This window comes from Trachinotus anak, unplaced genomic scaffold, assembly GCF_046630095.1.
Source record: "Trachinotus anak isolate AG129_WGS33_773 ecotype Australia unplaced genomic scaffold, CSIRO_AGI_Tana_v1 ptg000020l, whole genome shotgun sequence".
NCBI lineage: Eukaryota > Metazoa > Chordata > Actinopteri > Carangiformes > Carangidae > Trachinotus > Trachinotus anak.
This window is the reverse complement of record NW_027273871.1, coordinates 5,983,744-6,005,881: the sequence shown is the minus strand read 5'-3', so window position 1 is coordinate 6,005,881 and position 22,138 is coordinate 5,983,744. Positions and strand designations below refer to the sequence as shown.

Genomic DNA, 22,138 nt, shown 5'->3' with positions numbered 1-22,138 from the left:
CAGTCTGCTTGAAAACAAATGAGGACCAATTTTCAAATCCCCATCTGGCTGCATCCATCTCTCTCTGAGAACTCCCCTGCTTTTGTGTCTTTTGTCATCTCAACACAATGAATCGAACACATGGGGATTGAAGTCAGGTCACACCAGCTTTTAAAAGGACATTTCATGACAAAATCAGTTCATTTCAGTAGAATCACCACAATCAGCAAATACACGTGACCTGAGTAAATCTCTGCAAATACTTTATGTCGAGCTCAACTTTGGTGACACACAAATCTGTACTGTTGCAGTAACTGTCTTAACAGCGATGGCCTTCGAACAGAGCCAGAGTCCAAATGGAGGAAGGGGATTGGATCCAGTTTTAGTCAAACCACAGATTCCAGGTTATCATTCTCAGGTTTTAGTTTCAAAATGCATCACTTTTGTTACATCTACTCCTGGTGGTCACACGACTCCAGAGATTTTGAGCCCTTGAAACAGAAACTTTTGGAAGCGCTGCCATGACCGCCTTATACTCATGTATAGCTGATCCATCTTTTCACCATTGCTGTTCTTGATTGGTATTTTCTGCAACAAAGCAACCAACTGAAGAGTGGTCTGCTTCCAGTTTACACCGGCATGCAAATGCCCAGTGTACGTGAATGGTCATGTGATATATGTTTTCAGGTATCTTAGTATGGACAGAACTTATTTCTGATATGGAGCTAAAATGCTCATCTGGAAACGAAAACGTATTAGTGTGGATGCAGCCTGTAACTACACTAATAACAAAAAATCCGGCCTGGAACGGAGAGTCTCTCAACAGAACATCGTGTGGCTCGAAGGTGTCAAAAGGCCATTCTAGTCCTTAGGCATTTTCTCATGAATCAGTTATTGAACCAGTTGTTTTCATTCCCGTCATCAGTGATGATGCTTCACCCCACCAACATGCAGCAGCATAAAACAAAAGTTCTTACTCGTCTTTACAGACTTTAGTTTCCTGAGGAGCAGTTTTGCTGTCACTGACTCTCAGAAAACAACTTTCAGATTTGTCAACCTCAGGTGTATTGATTGTGTTGATGTGTCGTGCTTCCCGCAGGGTGGTTTTCTTCAGTAACGACAGTGAAGTGACAGCAGATAGAGTCTCTCACATTATCCTTTCAGCAGCTGAGTGAGGTTTCTCTGATCTGCCTTAGTTTCTCAGCTCAGATTTTCCTTTGGATGTTTTAGAGTGCTGCTCATCAGAATGGCTCCCACTGTCTAATTTTATCAAGCAGTGTTTTGTATTCAGTCATTTTAGCAGCATTTAAAACTTTCCTTTCAGAGCTTGATGTCTTTAATGAGAAGTAAAGTTTTACAGAGTCTCAATCATCTAGTTAGTTATCTGTCTGCAGACTGCGGTTCTGTTCTTAAAAAGTATCACTGGTTGTTCCAGATAATGGTAGATAATGAAACTGGAGCGAGACTATCACTCTCCTTCAGCTGACAGACCTGTACTGGCCTACAGAGGAGAGTTTTACAATGAGCAGACTCCAGATAAAGAGTTTTAAAGCATCTGATGTCGAGCTGTAAATGAAAATCTGGTGTCGTGCTGTGCCAGACCTTCAACAAATTACTATATAATGTTTCATAAAGCAATGAAAATGTACAGTAGATTTTTACTCTGCAGATGCAAGAATGGTTTAGAGACAAGGTTTGGAAATAATTTCAACACAACTCTTTTAGATACCTAGCTAAACAAAATGTTCTTTTTCTGCAAGCCCCTTATATTTTTGTTACCCTGGACCCCAACATGGGCAGTGTATCTCTCTGCAATTTAGAAATTTTACATTATTAGCAGTAAAATTAAACTTATGTTGTCTGACTATTGCATGAAAGGTGCACAGGGTGGGATCACACCAGACAGAAATAGTTTGTCTTCAAACACTGATCTTGCTGATGCTCAGGACTTCAGGTGAGCTCTGAACCAGTTTTGTCGTTTAAAAAAAGTAAAATGAGGTTACCAAAAAAAGAAGAAGCTAAGGTTTTAATAGTTAATGTTTTCATCTTGCAGAAGCAGCCATAGACAGTGGATCAGCTTTGGTGGATACGTTTTCTTTTACTGTTTGCAACAGTAATCTCTTCAGTGCAGGAGCTGGAGTGAGATTTATTTCCATCTCTGTCTCATTCCCAGAGGATAAGAAAGACCTGAAACACTGTGACAGAGATGATGTTTAATGTTGCAAACCCTCTCAGTGAAAGCTTCTCAGCATCATCATCATTACAGTATGTTGACAAAATATTGCGTAGACTTTCTTTAACATGTTAAACTCTTGACTAGTTACCTGTTGATTCAGGCGTTTGTACAGGTGTTCGAGTGGATGCACAGGGCCCAAATCTTTGTGCCACGCTGCTGATGAGCACATCCACTCTGTTGCATTTCCTCACAGTGTGGAACAATGTGTGGCTAAAGTTAGCGGCTTTGCCCTAAAGGTCATTAGTACATGTACAGAAAAATCCTCAACTGACAATTGTCAGTGAATGAATCAGTAGCTTTTAGCAGTGAACACAGACTGAGCACAGACGTGATTCACAGTACGTTTAAGTTCCTCTCCAGACATTTCAATTCTCTGATTAATATTTTGTTTAAGGTGGTTAAAGAGGAGAAAGAGCAGAGAATATGAAGATGGTTAGAGGAGGAAACATCTGAGTGACTCAGCCACATGTTTGAGCCTCAGTCAGACCCAGACTCAGAACAGTTCGCGTAGTTAGCATCTTTTATTTGTTTATGTTGTTTGTTAGCTTCTAACTAGCAGTGGCTGACACAGTGTTAGTGGTTGTGCTACTGCTAATCTCGTGTGGGGATAGATTTGTCAACATAAAAGGAAAAACTACAGAAGTCGAGATAATGTAAGAGTTTTTATTAAATAGAGTTACTGATCTGAATGTAATCAACAAAATCAAAAGATTATAAACTCATAAATCAATTAAAAAGAACATTATTTACAGGTGTAGCTCAACACATGTATCATTCATATCATACAAATGTGGAGGTGTTTATTCCTGATATTTGTTTTGTTTCGGAGTATAAAAAGTGCCTCGCTGAGTGCTCGGCCCAGAAAACACAGGAGAAAATACAGGAGAGAGATGCAGAAACAAGTGACTGACGGCAAACGAAGCAGCTGATTGGTCACCACAGCAGAGGAACGCAAACGCTGACATTTCTGAGGATCAGTGGAGCTTTGAATATTCGGTCATAAAGCAGATTTCCATTAATCAGTGACCTGTATTTACACTGTAAGTTTCCGGGTGTATTTTAAATTGTCAACAAGACCTTTTTTTTATAGCTGAAGTTAAAATTAGTTGAGTAATTGTTTAGTTGAGCAACAGAAAATTACACTCAGCTCAGTTCCCGCTCCTCACTTTTTGACTTGGTCTATATCAGAGTGAGCTGGATGTTTTTTTTGGAGTTTGAAGTGTTGATCAAGATGTCAGCTTTGGACTGCATCCGTGAGATGTTAGCTGAGTCACAATTCAGGGGCCACATCCTTCGGAGGCTGCATTTCAAGACCCCGTCATAGCGGCGCGACTAAGCTGTCTCATTTCAAAGGCTCCTTCAAATGCGACTGTGAAATACGGGGTCTTCGTTTCCTGGGCAACGTAGACTCCAAAGCATGGCAAGATTCATTGTGCGTCGGTGATGAAAATAATATGGCAGCAAACAACACTGACAGAGAGCAACAACTGTTAAACTGTTAAAACCAAGGGCCTGAGGTTTTAACCTCATGTTTTCACAAAAAAAGTTACATGTAGTCAAGGTTGGTAGGTGTCAAGAATGGTGCTTTGCAGCGCAACTATAAGGGCGGGCACAGTAAAAATCTTCCGTAGACAAAACCGTCTCATTTCAGTTCAGCCTTTGCGGTCTATGACGGCTTTGTGTCCCCCAAAGGATGTGGCCCCTGAATTGGGACACAGCGTCTGACGGGCATATTTTTGTTGATCAAACATTTTGGATCTCTACATCAATATTACATCAGTGTAGGTTTACCACAAAATCTTTCAAAGGCAAAAAAAAACAAAAGCTTTTAGTGCACAAAATGAAGCATGTGATGAATCTTCATACCTTGGCTTTCACTGACGTGCTTTTTTCCTGTTGCATTATCAGCTCAAGTGTTCGCCTGTGTTTCATGGTAAAAAGGTTTAAAACGTCGACATGCTCAAACTCTCTGATATGAAAGTGGCTTTTTGTGCGAACGTGACGAAGCTCTCAGTGGTACTGCTGAACAGGAGGAAGAAGAGGAGGAGGAGTGAAGGGTAGGATGAAGAAAGAACGAGGAAGAGGAGGGTGCATTAATTCAGTCTTTAGAAGTTAAAAAACCAGCCCCTCCTCTGGTTCCCCCTCAGGTTCTGTTATTGCAGAGGAGGAGTTTAGTTTAAGACAGCGCTCGTAGAAAAGGTAGAGTTTCAGTTTGAGAGTTTGTTAAGCCCAGGTGCTCGTCTTGCAGGAGCTCAGTTTGATTCCAGTTCAGGTGTTGCGTTTAGGTGCTCTCTGTTCATCAGAGCTCTGTTGTATTCAGTCCAGTCAGGGTGAACATGAACACTCCTCCTTCTGTCGGCCTGTCAGACACTTTCTGTTGATTTTCTCTTCTTCAAGTGAGATCTCTTTCCCTTGTTTTTTTCTCTTTTCTCATTCATTTCCTCTTTCCTCAAATCCTTCCTGCTTTCTTTCTTTTCTCCTCCTGTCTTCTTTCCCTCCTTTCTTTTCTCGCTTCTTGTCTCACCTTTCCTTCTTTTCTCCTTCCTCAGATTTTCTCTCCTCTTTCTTCTCCTCATCCCTCCATCCTCTCCTTTTTTCATCACCTTTACTCAGTTCCCACCTCTCTCGTCTTTGTTCCCTCCATTCGTCATCATCCTTTCCTTTTTATTCTATCCGTCTTCTCTCTTTCCCTTTTCTTCTTTCCTCTTCTCCCCTCTCCTTTCGTATTTACTCCCTCATCCCTCCTTCTTCTCCTCCTCTTCCTCCCTTTCCATGTTTTTCTCTCCTTCACTCTTTGGTCCACCCTTCTTTCCTTTTCCCTCCTCATTTCTCCTTTCTTTCATCCTCTTTCCTTCTTCCTCTCATTCCCGTCCCCTCCTCCTCCCCTTATCCTTTTTTCTTTCTCCCTGTCTCTTTTATTCTTTCTTTCTTTCTTTCCCCCTTCTTATTCTTCTCTCCCTCTTTTCCTCCTTTCTTCACATTGTCTTCATTCTTTTCCTTCCTACTCCTCCATCTTTTTCCTCTCCACTCTCCAATTCTCTCTTCCTTCCTTTTTCTTCACTTCTGTCTTTATCCTCCTTCCTTACTCCTTCATCCTTTCTTCTATCCTCCTCTATCTCCTCCTTCCTTCTCAATTACTCCTTATTCTTCCTTTTTCTATCTCTACATCCCCTCTTCTTAGTCTCCCATCTTTCCTCCTTTTTTCCTTCCTCTCTTCTCCTCCTTTCTCTCCTTACTGACATACAGACAGGTAGACAGACAGACAGGAGCGTTCTGTCCAATCAGGAGTCTCTGTTCTGATCACATGCCTGTGGAGGACAGTCCCAGACCGGCAGCCTTGCTCATGCATGGTAAACCCTGAGCTCCGGCTTTTGGGAAATCGTGTGCCACCACACGGCCGTTCTCGCCTCCGAGTCCCGACGCTCCTCCTCCTAAACCACTCACTGCCGCCACGCCACCACTGCCTCCTCCTCCTCCCGCCATCCCGCCAAGGCTGGTGCTCATCATGGCGGCATCAATAAGCTCCTGCAAGACATGAAGAGGAGAAAAGGAGCCTTTTTTCAAACCGAATCAACACTGATAAACACACAGTGACATTTAGTGAATCAGAGGAGTCAGGTGTTCATGTTTGTCTTTATTCAGCAGGTGAATTCATTTTTCTTTGATTTTGCCTTAGTCAATAATAAACCTCGATATAGAATCCAATAAGTCTCAGAAGGAAAAAAAAGCTAATAGTCTGCAGCTATGCTAGCTGCTCTGCAAAACTGCACTGAAGTGCACAGTGCTGCTTTGAGCTAAATGCTAACATTAGCATGCAAACATGCTGATGTTTACCAAGTGCAAGGTTTACCGTGTTCACCATCTGAGTTTCTGCCATTTCAAAGTGGACTTAGAAAGTAATTAAACTTTAAAGTTCAGAGGTAGAAAGAGGATCCTGCTGATTTACTCCTTAGAGTCAAATCTGAACACACAGACATTGTACAAATATTTTTTTGATTCTATATGAGTTACATTTTCTGAGGATGTCATTATCTCTGATGTCATCATGAACAAATGTTCATGTTTCAATATTAAATGTTAACATGGGTGATTGGAAGGTTTTTGGTTGGTTTGGAAACTACAGTCAAAACCAGAAGTGATACTCTCTGTCACAGTTTCTCCTCTCTTTGAATCTTGAGATGTGGACCCAGAGTTAATATCCTGTTTCTGGCCTCTGAGGCTCTCGCCCTCCCTTGCTGTTTCCCGCCTGGCATCAACAGTCGTCAGGCAGATCAGTACAATTAATTCTCAGGTTTATTAATTACAGGAGCAGCTCTGACACTCACAACACCTCAGAGCGAGCACCCCCATGTCTGAACACCAGAGTCAAGCACTCGTCTCCCTCCTGCTCTCACCTCGACAGCAGGAAGTTAACAGCTTTACAGTCCGCCTCCAAACACTGTAAACACTGAGTGAACTGCCTCTCTCCCTCTCTCTCCATGTCTCTCGCCCATCACTCTGACTTTGATAGAGGTTTTGTTGTCATTGCAAGTCTACATGTGCTGTGAAAACACAACATCCCAGAATCTGTCCCTGCACAAACTCTGACTATCACCGTTGCTTCCAGCCACCTGTTAAAACACCACACAGCTAATTTGTGATCGAGTGCCAATGTTTGCATGCTAAGTCCAGCTGAGGCTGATGGGAAGGTCATTAGTTTTACAAATCAGATAAAAAGTATTGAACAAATGGCATCTCTGATCTGATAATGGCGCTAGATGGAAGGTCAGAGGTGCAGCTTGTGAACAGGGAAGGCAGGCAGCTGCTAGGGGCCCCAAGGCTATAAGGGGACTGCAGAGGGCTGACAAACTTTACTCCCTAGCAATGTCTCAAAATGCAGCTAAACAACCAATGGATGATTTGCAATGATAGCTCAGCAGGAAACTTCCTTAAAGGGGTTTTTTGTTGATGAACACTGGTCTTATAATATATATATTAATGTGAACAGAATGAGAATAAAAATTAGAACACAATTAGAATTTTAAAATATGTTCAGATTTTGTACATTTCTTGTTGGTTTCGAATTATTTATTACATAATGGTGATAAATGCTGATTGGAGGGGAACCCTGGCAATTTTTTTTCCCTAAAGCTGCACCGGCCTCTAGAATCAACACTGGTCAGAGGATCACCAGACTCAGCAGGATTCATCCTCTGGGGACCATGAATGTCTGTATGGAAATTTATGGAAATTCATCCATTAGTTCTTGATATTTCAGACTGGACCAAAGTGGTGGACCAACCAACAGACCAGCACATCCACAGTGCAGCGCCACCATCAGGTTGTTTTTTTTTCTTTTTTTTTTGATTCGTGGATGGACTTCCATGAAAATTTGTACAATAATATGTACCCAGAGGATAAACCCTGATGACTCTGCAGACAAATATATTGGTTCATGACCAAAACTACTGACAGTCCCATCAGCCTGAGCTGGACTTTTAGTGCCGATTAGCAAATGTTTGCATTGTAGAACTAAATTAGGATCAAGAATGTGTCATTATAAAAATTGCACCTGCTATATATCAGCATGTTAGCATTATTACAGTATTTAACCATGCGGACATTAGCATTTAGCTAAATTGAGCACTTATGTGCCTCTGTACAACCTCACAGAGCTGAAGGAAACCCATAAACTGATAAAAGGTTGAGGTCTCAGAAAACATGACAGTGCTACAGGAGAACATTTTTCAATATCTGTGTCCCAGGTATCAATGTATCAGAGGAGAATGTATCGAGGTATGTTGTTGTATTGATTCTTAGTCCTTCGTGTGCTGCAGTGCTCCTCCATGTGCACACATCTACCTCTGCAGCAGGTAACCGCAGTGTAACCCTGCTCTGCACACTCCTCCATCTGCGCTGACTGATGAAATCCTCCACACATGTTGTGTCACTGCTGCCCTCAGCGAGGGGGTTTCAAGTCCTCCCTTTGAGCTCAGATGCACATGTGAAGAGAATAACAAAAGTCCAGCAGAGAGCAGAGCAACAGACTGGTGCCTCTGCTGTGGAGAAAATGGCTCTAATGACTTGTTTGTTCCTTTTGAGAAGCCCATCAAAGTCTCAGTATAAACCGCCACAGTCTGTAATGAGGCGACTGCAGTTTCATCACATACAGACGCCGGCGATAAAGAGCAGCTCGAGAGCAGGCTGTCAGATAAAGAATTCAGCTGATGCACTTTCAGATGGCAGTAAAGTTGATGCTCCTGCCCTGTGGCTGCTGTTAATCTGCTCGATAAAGAACTACTTTACAAACAGAGCTACTGCAAAGACAGTTGCTTGATGGACACGATCATGAATGACGGGAATCATGACAGCTCTCTGGTCGACCAAATATATTAACATCCCAGATGAGGATAAACTCATGTTATGTCCAGGTTTTCTGAGTAATAGAAACTTTAGTTGAGAATGTCTTTATCTGTTGAGATGCTATGTCAGACAGCAAAGGCCACAGATTACTAATAAGTGAGGTCATTATCTAAACGATCATCTCGTGACTGAACTGATAAAGAGAGAAGAAACGTCTCTGTAATTTAGCTGATCATAACCTCATTCGTTCTTTGTGGTAATTAATCAGAGCAGCTCAGTTTACTTCATGGTTTTCACTGAAATGTCTCAAGTGTAACTGGATGGATTTTCATGAAATTTGGTTCAGACGTTCATGTTCCCTTCAGGATGATCTGTAATAACTTTGGTGATCCTCTGACTTTTCTTTTAGCACCACCAGCTCCAACACTGAATACTCAGCTGTACTTTGTGTTAATTAGCAAATATTATCATGCTAAGTCACAAAGCTAAGATGGTGAACAGGGTAAATATTATATCATTGTTAGCATTTAGCTCAAAGGGCTGCTAGCACAGCTGTAGAACTTAAGTCCTGTTACACTGAGTTGATCTGGTCCTTGTTTACAGTGTCTGGCCTTTATTATATTGTTGGTTCAATGGCATTTTAAAGTTGACTGAGAGTCTTCTTTCAGTAATCTAGTCAAATGTCATCTTTCTTTTGTATTAATCACATTTCTATTGCTGTGTCATGGTTGGACTTCCTACAGTGATCAATTACCAATATTCTATCTTTACTCTGTATCATGGCAAAACATAGAAGTGTAATGATTCTGAGGCCATGACTTTTGTTACATCCTCTGAAACAAACTGAGGTCAGAACCAAACAGTGGATTTGGAGAATCGTTACAGCTCTACAAAACATACTGAGTTTATCCATAAAGAATCACCTTTCTACTTATCAGACAGAAGGTTTGATCAAAGTGGACTCACCTTCATCCTTCTCGACTCGATGCGCGACTTGTAGCAGAACTCGACCAGAGCCACGAGCATGGCCAGTCCCAGCCCGCCAATCAGAATATAAAACACTCCCGCCACATTGCTTAGACTGAGCGCGCTCGTCTTGTCCTGTCAGCACAGAGAGGTGGGGTCAGGGACAACCAATCGTGGAGCAGATAGTCATCACATTACTACAGTTTGAATTCTGGATCGTCTGAAGCTGAACTGGTTTGTATGAATAATATAATGTCATCAAATCTCCAAAGCTAACATAAGAACAGAGAACCGTCTCACTAAGAAGACACGCTCAGCTTCCAAAGGCTGCGATACAGAGGCAGCATGAGAACTGAAAAATGTATTCATTCATCATGGGGTGTTCTACCCGTGAAAACCCCTGATCCTGGAAGCAAAAGTCTCATTCACTTTTGACTCAGTACAAACAGTACAAAAGATGAACAGGTGCTTGAGAAAATATCAAAGGTACGAACCTGTGGACATAATAAATTCAAGGGAGAAGTTTACTACAACTCCGCAGGTGCATTTTAGCATGAAACATCCAATCACTGAGCTTAAAATCTTGTTGCATGCACCGCTGACAGATCATACAGCTGAGAAAACTAAAATCAATCTGCAGTTTAAATCAATTGGTTATTAATTATCAAATGGTTCAGTAACATGGAGAATAACAACTGAAATGTGAACACAGAATGGGGAAAATACTTCCAGAACCAGCAGTTTCTCCCCCTACAGTTGCTATCCAGTTGCACTGTGGGAAATGCAGTATCCAGCGGACCAAAACCCAGAATATGACCATTCTGCACTTAATGGAAGTGCAGCACTAAATTGGTCAAGTACCCCTTTAATTAGGATAAAACTATCTTCTCCACTGCCTCAAATCACAGCCTTTGAAAATTCAAATTAATGCCACATGCAACGTCATGCACAGAAACAGAGTGACGGAAAAAAAATAAAATATCTCATCTCTATAGACAGCGTTGGTTAATTTTACTAATTTATTATTAACTTATTAACTCTACTTGCTTCACATTTCAGTTTTACTGTTTCACAAGTTCTCTACACCACCGTTTTATTGAATATTAAAACAAAGGAGCGATATCTGTATAATATCATTTCTGTCTTCTCAACTCATAGAAAAGGACAAACTTTCCTATTACATCCTCTAAAAAAATGATTCTAAAGACAAAGGGACTTTAATTGGCTGTTGAGCTCTTGTTTCAGTGCTTGTGTGTTCAGCCGCCACATGCATCACTTGGTTTCGGTGGGTGTGACTTGGCTTTCTCATCCAATAGCATGCAACCTGTTAAAAAAAAATGAACAGGAGGAAACAGCGCTCATAGTGAACGAGGCCTTTTCCTCAACACGAAGCGCTGTGAGGTTGGGGAGAGCCTATCACTGGGCTTTCCTCTCCAAACTGTCATGTTAACCTCAGCCAATCGGCTTCTGTGAAAATGTACCAAAAGAAGCATAAAAGTCAGACTAAAATCAAGGTAAAGCCTTATATCACTTAATGTCTTGTTTTTTAATGTGTTTCGTAACTTAAGATCATATTACAAGTAATAAATAAATATCATAATGAGATTATTAATGGACTACGTTTTGAGGCTGTTAGATGTGAACATTGTCTCTTTTACCCATAAATCCTTGTTTTCTTGTACTTGTTCACACTGGTTCTGTTAACTTTGAAAATGTTTAAGCATTGATCCTCATAAACTCATTTGCTATCCTCACTGAAAAATGGTTAAATTTCTTCTTCTTTCTCCTTTTTCTTTTCATAGGTAAACAGTTACAATTATGGATTAGTGACTCTGTCTGGTAAAGAGTTAAGTTGGATGGGTAGAAAGTAGGGCCCATCAGTCTGCTAATATTGACGTTGAGCACATGCACCAGTATAACTTCTGTAACTTTGTGATGTCACAACAAAGCAGTCAATGCTCTCGGTCATGCCCCAAGCCCCGCCCACCTGGACCCAACATCCAACCTTGCAGGATTTGGTTTCTCTGAGTGTTTACCTGAAATCTGATATATTAACCATTTTCAGTAGATAGCTCAGAAAACAGTCAGCCAATCATGTAAAACTACATGTTTTGGTTGGTTAAACTACAAATATATCTTCTTATTTATATCAACACTTCAAATAAAAAACTGCAAAAGTGTAAAATATATGAACTTTAATTCACATAAATAACTGAAATGTAGGACTCAATCTTAAATTGATCTGTGAAAAATCAACCCAAACTCAACATTAATCACTCTGGTCCGAACAGACCAGAGGATAATTAGATCTGATCCCATCATAGACCCTGAGAGAAAGGGGAAATTAACACATGCAGCAGCACGATGATCTCTCAACTTTCAGTAGAGCTGAAACAAGACGACTGAAGTTTTATTTCTAAGTTTGTGAGTACAAGTGAAGGATTTTCACTTTTGTCCTTAAGTTTAGTAGTTTGATAAATGGGCCCCATTGTTTGTGGCTGCTTTGAGTGAACAGAATAAATCAGGTAAATGAAGGTGCTTTTTAACAATTAATTTGCATTAGTGTGGACATGGCCTGGTGTCTCTGTGTGATCATCTGTTGCCTAAAGTTCTCACTCTACCAAACTGAAGGTGCAAACACACCAATCACTAATGTTTGTCACATCACTGCAGTTTCAGTCTGACGTTAAGATCGTCTTTCTCTCCTCACAGACGACAGACTGATGAACGTTTCCCCCATTCGTTAGTCACGGTCTGTTACACAGCGAGCTCAGAGGAAACAGGAGGTACATGACAGATTGGAGACAAAAACATCAGCGTTTGTGTGTGTGTATATGTGTGTGTGTGTGTGTGTGTGTGTGTGTGTGTGTGTGTGTGTGTGTGGGAAGGGAAGTAAAGGGAGGGGGGTAAAGCTGTGGTCAGTGGCTTCAATTTCTTTTGGTTAGCAGCCATAAACAGAGAGAGAGGAAGGGAGAGAGACATAGAGTGATAGCAAGAGAGAGCAAGAGAGAGAGAGGAAAATATATTTGCAGTTTAAAAAATATGACTTTTTACATCTGACGTGTATGTTTTAAAAAAAAGAAAAAAAAAAGAAAAAAAAAGAACAGGCTTTTACTCTGGAGCTTTTCCTCCAGGCCAGATTTGTCACATTGACGCAGCTATAGCTTCTTCTCTCTGGAGAAAGACAGAAAATTAGCCTGAAAACGAGTCCTTCTCAAAACTCCAGGACTCTGCACCACCAGGGCAGACTAAAAATATAAATGTAAATGTGGCACCCACAGGCAGGCAGGATTTGCGATTAAAAGTAAAGTGATGTAAAAAGTCACATTTTTCAGCAGCGTCACTCGTCTGTCCGTCTGTCTGTCTGCAGCTGCTTCCAGTGAACTGTGCTGACCGTAGGATTTTCTGGAGAACAGAAGGAAGGCTGAGTAGAGAAAAGCCGCTGAAGAAATCTGATGGATTTCTACTGATCTGGAGCCATGAAAACCCCTTATCTCCAAAACGTCGGCTAAAGCCCGGCTCATTTTCTCATCTATTTGCATAAAGTTTTGTGGAAACTAAGTTCATAAAATATGCTCGCAATAGAAGCGTTAAGTACAAATTGGAGTCATGGGGTTTTCACTTGTCATCAGAAAACTTAAATGTGATCATGTTTTGACTGATTGATCCTCTAGCTCTTCAGAACGGTCAGCTGAGCAGCAGCGTTACACTTTGAAAACAAAAAAGTTCTTCAGTAAACCAAAAATAACTTCTCTGACTGTAAACACAAAGGCAGACTTTTGTGCTAGCTAATACTGAATCTAAATTTGTATTTCAAAATTTGACAATGTACATCTTATTTTGAAAGGAATATTTGATTCACAGTCTTCCCGAGAGTTAGATTGAAAGACTGATTCCACTCTTGAGCTACACCCATCTGCTGGTTAGCCTAGCTTAGCACAAATATTGTAAATAGGTAGAAATAGCTAACCTGGCTCTACCTATACCTCTAAGCTCTCTGATTAACATTTTGTATATTGTTTGTCAAATCTGTACAAAAACGTAACTCAAGATTACACAAACGAGATATATCCAGCTAATCAGTGAGCTTTAGAGGCTGATATTGTTACCCTTGGACAAAGCCAAACAAACTGTTTCTCCTTCCACGTTTCATACTAAGCTAATCTAACCGGCTTTTAGCTGTAACCTTATATTTCTTTTCTTATTTAAGGGACATGATAGTGATATCAATGCTGTCATCAAACACTCCATATTCTGAATTTACTTTGAATATGAAATCAGTCAGACAAACTATATTTCTCACAGAATAACTACTTTTGCTATTTGGGGAAATATTGGAGTATAGACTCAAAAACATTTGAAAACATTTGACTTTTTAAAAGTCATTTAAAAAGAAAAGAAAAAAAAAATGGACTATTGAAATTTCCCATTAGTACCAAATACTGGGCCAAAAAACATCTAGCTGTTTCTACCATAATTAAAACATATCTGGAAAAACTTTTTCCTTTTCAGAGTGTACCTGCTGAGGTCGAAGGTTTTGGGGTGTGGGTCTGATGGGGGAAAGAGGGGGTGTGCGGGTAAACCAACACATGACCTTGGGACCAGGCCTGAGCAACCTTAAAAACTGACCTTTCTGCCGGAGTCCTTGTGTCCACACTCCCCCTTGTCATACCACCACTTGTTTTTCAACTTGTCTAAGACGGCTTGTTCATTGAGCTTCAGTACTGCTAGGTTTACTGGGATTCTTCAAAGAACCATGGGAGGAAGGGAGGGGAGGGGGAGGGGGGTGGGAATAACATAAATAACATTATGCACCTCCATGTTATCTTATGTTATTGTTCAGCTCCACAGCAACAGGGCTGCGGTGGCTACAGCAGCAGCAGTGGCAGCAGCAACGGTGGCAGCAACGATTTTAGCAATAGTGGCATTAGCAGTACAGATGCTGTGGTACGCTACAGAGAACACCTCAACAACAACAGAAAGGAAAACAAAAACAAACGAAAAACAGGCACAATCACACATAAAACTGTTTTGGAAAAGTGTCAGCGTCAAAGTGATATGCGTTAATACTCCATCTAGCTTGGTTTGGCCTGACTCCCTACTTGCGAGATGTGTATTACTATATCACTTTGGGTAACCGGCAAGAGCTGAAAACACTCCAGGATCTTTGGGTTTACTGAGCAAAGCCGCTTCAAGAAGATTAATCTGCTGTCCAAACACATGTAAACTGTATTCTGTATTCTGGTTGAAGGGCTTATGAATTTTAACTTTTTGGAGAGTATGGGGTCAATACTGTTCATAACCAAAGACTTGTAAGACGACCTGGGGAGGTATTTTACTAAGTGACCTAACTGTATTAGCCCAATTTATTGTAAGCTTGACTATTTGTCCTCACAATTGGTATAAATGATCTCTTTCATGCGTATGTGCAGTGTTGCTGTTAGTGCAGACATGTCTGAAGTCGCTCTGATCCCTTGACTTGAACATTTTAATGCAGTTTTATTACTTCTAAACCAGCAAGTTCTTTGACCCTCTGATGGTATCAAGATTAGGTAGACTGGGTCCCATTTTTCAGAGCACTACTTAACACAAATCACAAAATTATGGCAATTATGGTTTAAAAAATGAGTGTCTCTTGTAAATGTTGCATATCTGGTAGCTTTACGGTTAGATAATGGCCACAATGTGTGTCTCTCTCTAGACTGTCAACATTATCGGCTCTTGCATCTTATGACCAGTGGGTTTGGTGAGCAGAACTTGTCCAACTTTAAAGCAAGAGGACATGATCTTTGATTTAGTGAAGTGATTTAAAATAGAATCTTAATGTTCTTGTGTTGTTTTTACTGATGGCTGTTACCCCTGTTTTAAGAAACAGTGGACCAATCAGAGCTTTGAAGGTAGGATTAAGATTGCCAATGCCATCATCCTACATTGTTAGCTTACTACCAAGCTATATCCATGAATATCAGAAAAATGTCAGCAAGCGTAAATTAGCCTGCGGCCTTTTGTAAAACTGGATGAGCTTAGTTCTAGATATAATAACTACCTGAGTCTTGTTTTGTTATGAAAGCCTAAACTATCTCAAGTGTCTTTTGTAAAATACCCCCTGGATCAGAAGGTGAGAAAAGTTAGAAATCGTCATTGCCAAAGAGCGAAGAGTTATGATGGCTTGATCACCTCCTACTCCAAAGGTAGAAATAGTGTAACTATAACTGAGACACCAAACATTAGGTTATATGTTCAGTTTCAGTAATGCCATCTGGAGTGTTTAATGCTTGATTTTCAAGTTGTGGGTTGTTGCCGGTTACCCCGTTGTACCATTGCCTGTCGTTACCCGTTGGGGTTACGGTGATCTGACCTTGGAGTCCCCTCCCCCGGTGCCGCACTCTCCCTTGTCATACCACCATCTGTTTTTCAATTTGTCCAACAGGCCCTGCTCGTTCAGTTTTAACACTGCCAAGTTAACAGGGTTTCTACAGGGATAGTAACAATAAGGGATAAAAGGGAACTTGGTGTTAATGAGCAGAGGACCGCCATAGTGAAGATAGCAACATCATTACATGTATCTATTTATGACAGGCATGTTATTATTAGTGTTAGGGACAGGTTCACTGCCCTTCAACCCAGACCTTAAAATGTTGTTTCTCGTCATTTTAAGTTGTGCATAACAAATTCACATTAACAGTTTGAAGGATTGTGTTGCAGCTCTTTACTGGGCTTAAACACTGTCTACTGCCGCAATCATTCAGGATTTCAGAGAACATTACAAATCTGCTTTCAAAATTGAGAAGTTACAGACAATATTTGAGTATATTCTGCAAAAGCCAACAAGTCCTCTGACCTTAACGACCATACAGGCTGCTTGTCCCTACCCTTGGATATGACCCATCGGAGTGTACCGGCGTATCCAGATGGTTTGGTTGTCATGGTTTTGTTGGGTTTGGGCACAAAAACTACGTGGCTTGGCTTTGGAAAAGATTCTGTTTTGGGTCAAAATAAGTATTCCCATAAGGTTAAAGCAATCTTTGTCAACATGGCTTTGTTGCCCTATTTACTACGTCACCTGACTCTCTCTCCCTGACGACCTCTGGGATCGTTTCAATACTTGTGTCCAGTTGGATTGTGGCATTAAGAAAGAGAAGCAATGAAACCAGAGAAAATCATAGTTTGAGCATCTTTTCAATGGTAGATTGGTAGATTGGTGTCAGATATGGTAAATTTAAAATTTGATATCCATTATGAAGGCCTCCTCTTCAAATCTTTTGAAACCATCCTGAAACAGAAGTGCCTTTCCCGCCAAAAGTATATGTGTATATATATATATATATATATATATATATATATATATATATATATAAAAACCATTTGTTCAAAGTGCTCAATTTATTCACATCTCTGTGGCTGAAAAAGATCAGGGTCATAACTCTTAGGATAGCATTCATAGGTTAACATTGAGGGGCCAGGTGTCGTCCACAGTCAAGAAATCAGCCAGGAAATCATCTTGGAACCATCACTTTGAGGTCTCACCAACAAAAAGGTGAAAGTTAGGTGTTGAGTCCAATGCCTATTGGGCAAAGAGTTGGTTCAAGACAGATTTGGACATTATGGAACTGGGAGTGATGATGGCTCCTGGATTGTCATCTTTCTCAGGGTGAGAAGACCTACTGCACTGCATGAAATTGACAGGTATCAAGTGGTTCCCTTTCATGTACTTCAGCACTGGTTTTGGAACCAAACTCATTCACTGTGGGTTGTTCTGATTGATTTTGGTGCAGTGATCTTTGGATGGGACTGTGGCTGTAATAAAGGGCTGAGCTATAACGTATAGCTTCAAAGTTGCTTTTTAATGTAAGTTGTGACCATTTGTTTTAGGTATTGTGAGATAGAGCAGCAAGGACGAGGACCTTGACATGATGGCTGGTGTTGCTCTATTCGATAAAAATTTGGGAGGACCTCCGACTTTAGAATAAGAGTCTCTCTTTGAAGTCTCCCAGTGGACATATCTAAACACGACAGACATCTGAGATTCAGCAGGAGGAGCTGATGGGAGTTGTTGGGGACAAAACCATTAGGGCTACTTCTTTTGGCTGCAACTTGTATTTGGATGGATGAATGATAGATGGATGAAACAACTGCTCCACTGACGTGTGTTGAGCCCAGTGATAAGCTACAGCAGAAAGTTTAGGTTATCGTATCTAAACCTGTCTGTAAAGTATACAAGTGAAGGAAAGCAACATCTTAATGTAGTCTGGGTTGAAAAACAGCAAATACATCCTACTACTGACTACTGTGCAGCGGACCTCGACTTGCATTCATTTCCATTCTTCACCTGATAAATAAAGGAGAAACAACAGTCAAATGTTTAGACATAAATACCAAGTAGAATATAAAAATAACATGTTGAAATAACATTCAGGTAAGAATTAATGACGGGCAGCAGGTGGCAAAATATCTTCTACACTTGTGTCAGTTTTCTGCCATCTTGTATTTCCCTACAAAATACACAAATACTCAAAAGTTGCCTGTTGTTCCCCTTTACATACCAGTGATGATCAAAGCTATAGAGTGGCAGAGAGAAAGCAGTGAAGTTTTAATGGTGAGATCAAAGGAACATGAATCAATAAAAATGATCAGTGATGAGTCAGCCAGTGGTGCTTCAGTTTGAAGGGATGGTAACAATAATTAATGTAATGATAGCAACAGCAAGTTGTTCTGTTCTAAAGTGCATTATATATTGAAAAATATAAATACAGACATAAAATAACATGAGGAGAAGACAAAATACTTCAGCTACAATGTGCACAAATTAAAATAACATGTATATCATATGAATCAAATTCAATCCAACAGAAAACAATAATAATTTTAAGAGAATCAAGAACAACATTGTTGTTATATAAGGCATGTGGTAAAACTGAGAAGATCCCTGTTCACTTGATTGTAAACTCTTGGTCTGACTGGTAGTAATCCTCAGCTATATTACTCTTCTGGATGTTTCTTCCAGGTATTTTTGGGAGAGTTTTTCCCTGGTCAAGGGTCAAAGGTCAAGGGTAAAACAGGATGCCGTGTACTGTACAGACTGTGAAGCCCCTTGAGGCAAATTTGTGATGTTAGTCTATACAAATAAATCTGACTAAACTTTCTAACATCGAGTCTAAACCGTCACTATTTTGATTTCTGAAAACTGCTAATTATTTGTTTAATCAAACAGCTGGACGCTTCGAATAGATGTGAATTGTAACAGTGTCATTTTGGAACAATAATCCACTTAAAACAGTCTGACGACAGCAACATGAGTGGAAAGCAGATGCTGGTTAATGGCAGTTTTCTCGGTGGAAATGATGACAGGAAGTAGTCAACTTAATTTGTTGGCTGTTAGTAGTGAGAGCCAGTCAACCCAGAGACAGAGAGCAGAATCTGTTCGAACTCATGAGCCACTATCTGTGATGTGTAAAAGTGATTACACAGTATGTTCAGTGGTCAAGCTGTTTAATACAACAGCATCGCTTGGCAATTGATTAGAAAAAGCTGATGCCACCTTAACTGTTTTCAAAAATGGTGAATAGTTTTACTGCATCTGCAACTCAAAACAGAGAAAAACAAAGGTGAATAACTTTTTACTGCTCTTTTTTTTCCACAAAAAACTTCATGAAATGATAAATTTTCTTCACACAGACCTAAAAACATTTTACTATGATGACAGAACATCCTGCAAATTTGCTTGCTCTAATTTTGTGTCTGACTGACTGATGTAGTCAGGGCACACACACACACACACACACACACACACACACACACACACACACACACACACACACACACACACACACACACACACTTTTCCCTGGGATTGAATAATTTTCTAACATAGAAGAACATACAAATTATTACATTCAGCATGTGCTAATCTCATTTTTGGAGTAATTTCCTCTCTCTGACTCTGGGTTGGCTGTAAAATGCTGATGTGAAGCAGAAAGAATGAGAGCAAGATGTTCTCTCACAGAACATCTGATAAAGACATGGACGAAGGCCACCGACGTCTGGAACAAGAGCAGGAAAAAAATATTTTGAAATGCTGCTGTCAGGTAAAAGTGAAGTGTAGGTGAATACATTTTTTAACTGAGCCAAAATTCTATGTTTTGTTTCATTGTCCTGTGTCAAGTAAAACCAAGTCAACACCTACAATAAACCAATAAGCTTCCCAGTACTGAGTATGAGTTAAATGGTCTACATGTATATAAATGCAGATAATTAAGTCATCTCCTTAATTACTGTTAAACCAACAATAAAACCTTAACAAGTGTAAGATTTATAAATTAACTGATTTGATCATTCAAAAATAAATTCACTTCTTTGGTTTCTGACCTTGAACAACGTAAAAAAAACAACTAGGAAAACTCTTTTCAAAAATAGTGAATGATTTTTCTGCATCTGCAGCTCTGAGAAAAACAAAGGTGAGAAAAAGAAAATGTCAGTTCATGAAATTATTAATTTTCTTTACATAAACCTAAAACCATTTTACTCTGAAGAACATTTTTATCACACTTTTTTGTTTGGCCTTAGACAGCTATTTCAATCAAATAATGTGAGATGTTTAGAGGGGAAACATCTCTGGTGGAAATAAAAACAATTCACAAACATCTGAAACATAAGGAGTCATGTTTTTTTGTTGCTAGTTTTAAACTGTAAACTGACAATTAATTATAAAACTACAATATTTCCCTCAGTGGTAAAGTGTAAATACTCAAGTAAATTACAATTACCTCTAATTTGTACTTATGTACAGTACCTGAGTAAATGTACTTTCCACCACTGGACGTAGGCGGTTAATGGTTTGATACAAGGGGACAGGGCTCAGAATGGTTTCTAAGGTGTTTCCAGGAGGTTACTAGATGGTTGCTAAGGTGTTTCCAGGTGGTTGCTAGGCATTACTAGGTGGTTTCATTTCTGTTATGGGTGTGAATTGTTAGCTCAAAGGCAGTCCAGTTAAAGGCACAGTTTAGTTGTTTCACAGTTCAGGAGTAATTATCATTGATCATATTAGTACTTATGCCAGTGACTATTAGTCAAACTGGCTCACCAAAGTCTTATTTTTTTAACGTATGGTTTTACCTGACAGCAGCAATACTCATAGGTAGATATGTAGGTGGGGAAGAGTGTTAGCAGTGTTTGCAGCGGTCTGGTGATTGTAGAGCCAGAGAGACAGGCAGGTTGGCAGTCAGACAGGCATAACAGATGACAACAGACAGGTAAACAGGCCGACAGGGCAGCAACAGGCAGACAGAAAGACAGCGAGACACATACTGACAAAGACAAACAAAAGAGAGAGAGAGACAAGACAGACAGAGAGACAGATTAAGAGACCGACAATTGGACAGATGGACACACTGACAGACAAACACACGGACAGTAAACAAGCCTAAAACCCAAGACTGTTCTGTGAGGGTCAGGTTAGTTTTGGACATTGTTTATATTCCAATCATGTGCACAGATTTTTGAGTAAAGTGAAAATACAATAAGCTTGTCATTGTCTCTAAAACCTGGATTTATTTAAATCTGCAATTTTTAATAAATCTCATGAAACTAAACTTTTAATCCATTCATTTATCTTTGATTTAAAACCAATTAAACAAAAGTCATGTCAGAAAATGTCTCCATGGAGACCCCAGTTTACTAATTTCACATGTGAATGTTCAGATAATGTGGATCATTATATATGCACATGGCTGGTCTAATTTCCCACAAAAACAGACAGAACGGGACACCAACATGGACCCCACACTGACTGTCCCCTGTCCGGAGATTCAGAGTGTACCTGAGGGGCGATCCTTTGGGCGTGGCCACTCCGTAGCCTTTAGAGTCCAGGTTGCCTCCTACTTTCATGGTGTCGCAGGGTTTCCTCTGCTCGATGTACTCGTTCATGGACGACTCCAGCAGGTAGGCGTACTTCCCCTTCGACTTTCTGACTCGCAACACACCTTCATTGGTGTTCTTAACAAACACTGAAGGGTCAGCGCTCCGCATGTATGACCACATCTTCTCAAAAACTGCAATCTTCGACCTCTAAAGTTGGAGCAGGTAGGAAAGACAAAAAACAAGACATGACATGACAGACATTTTCACTGAAACCACTGCTGCCACAGTCCGGAAGCACTTCTCATGAGTTATTTAATGTCAAAAAAAGTTTTCATACAAATTAAGAACAAACTTACTAACTGAACTTCCATGAAATCGCCAAAAGAAAATGAGAATTAATGCACATTTCCATCCACGGCTGTTGTGTGAATATGAGTTGAATGGTTAATGGAAATAAACAACAGCTGGAGCTGATTCTCCAGTTGCACTAAACCACTGCAAAAGAAAATGATGTCATTAAAAGATGAAAAAAATGTGGAGATGTATTGATGCGAGAAAGGTTCCAGTCTGATTATTGCTCCACACAGATCTGATGATTTCCTCTCTTCATGCTTCATGTTCAACTTTTATACCTGAGACAAAAACTGTTCCACATTTCCATGTATGTTGTGCCTGTGCTGATAGTCTGCTGATGCTGATAAAGACAGGATGGAAAAGTATTTAATGGGTTGAAATAAAAGGAGCACTTTGCCATTTGCA

General features: G+C 40.1%; 1 protein-coding gene across 4 annotated transcripts in view; it reads right to left on the bottom strand.

Annotated features, from left to right (window-relative positions):
* Window positions 1-2,858: 2,858 nt before the first annotated feature.
* LOC139637529 (glutamate receptor 1-like) overlaps window positions 2,859-22,138 on the bottom strand; it is a 73,516-nt gene continuing 54,236 nt past the window's right edge. The window contains exons 15-19 of one of the 4 annotated variants that reach the window (XR_011694604.1): window positions 21,339-21,586; window positions 15,882-15,996; window positions 9,524-9,658; window positions 4,819-5,740; window positions 2,859-4,776 (exon numbers count right to left, since the gene is read on the bottom strand). Coding sequence is in view for 1 of the 4 variants with exons in the window: in XM_071506309.1 (XP_071362410.1) it covers window positions 5,516-5,740; window positions 9,524-9,658; window positions 15,882-15,996; window positions 21,339-21,586 (723 nt within the window). In the remaining 3 variants the exon portion in view is untranslated. Of the gene's footprint in view, window positions 5,741-9,523; window positions 9,659-14,152; window positions 14,268-15,881; window positions 15,997-21,338; window positions 21,587-22,138 lie in introns of all 4 variants that reach the window. The other 3 variants (XR_011694605.1, XM_071506309.1, XR_011694606.1) reach the window with 3 other exon arrangements.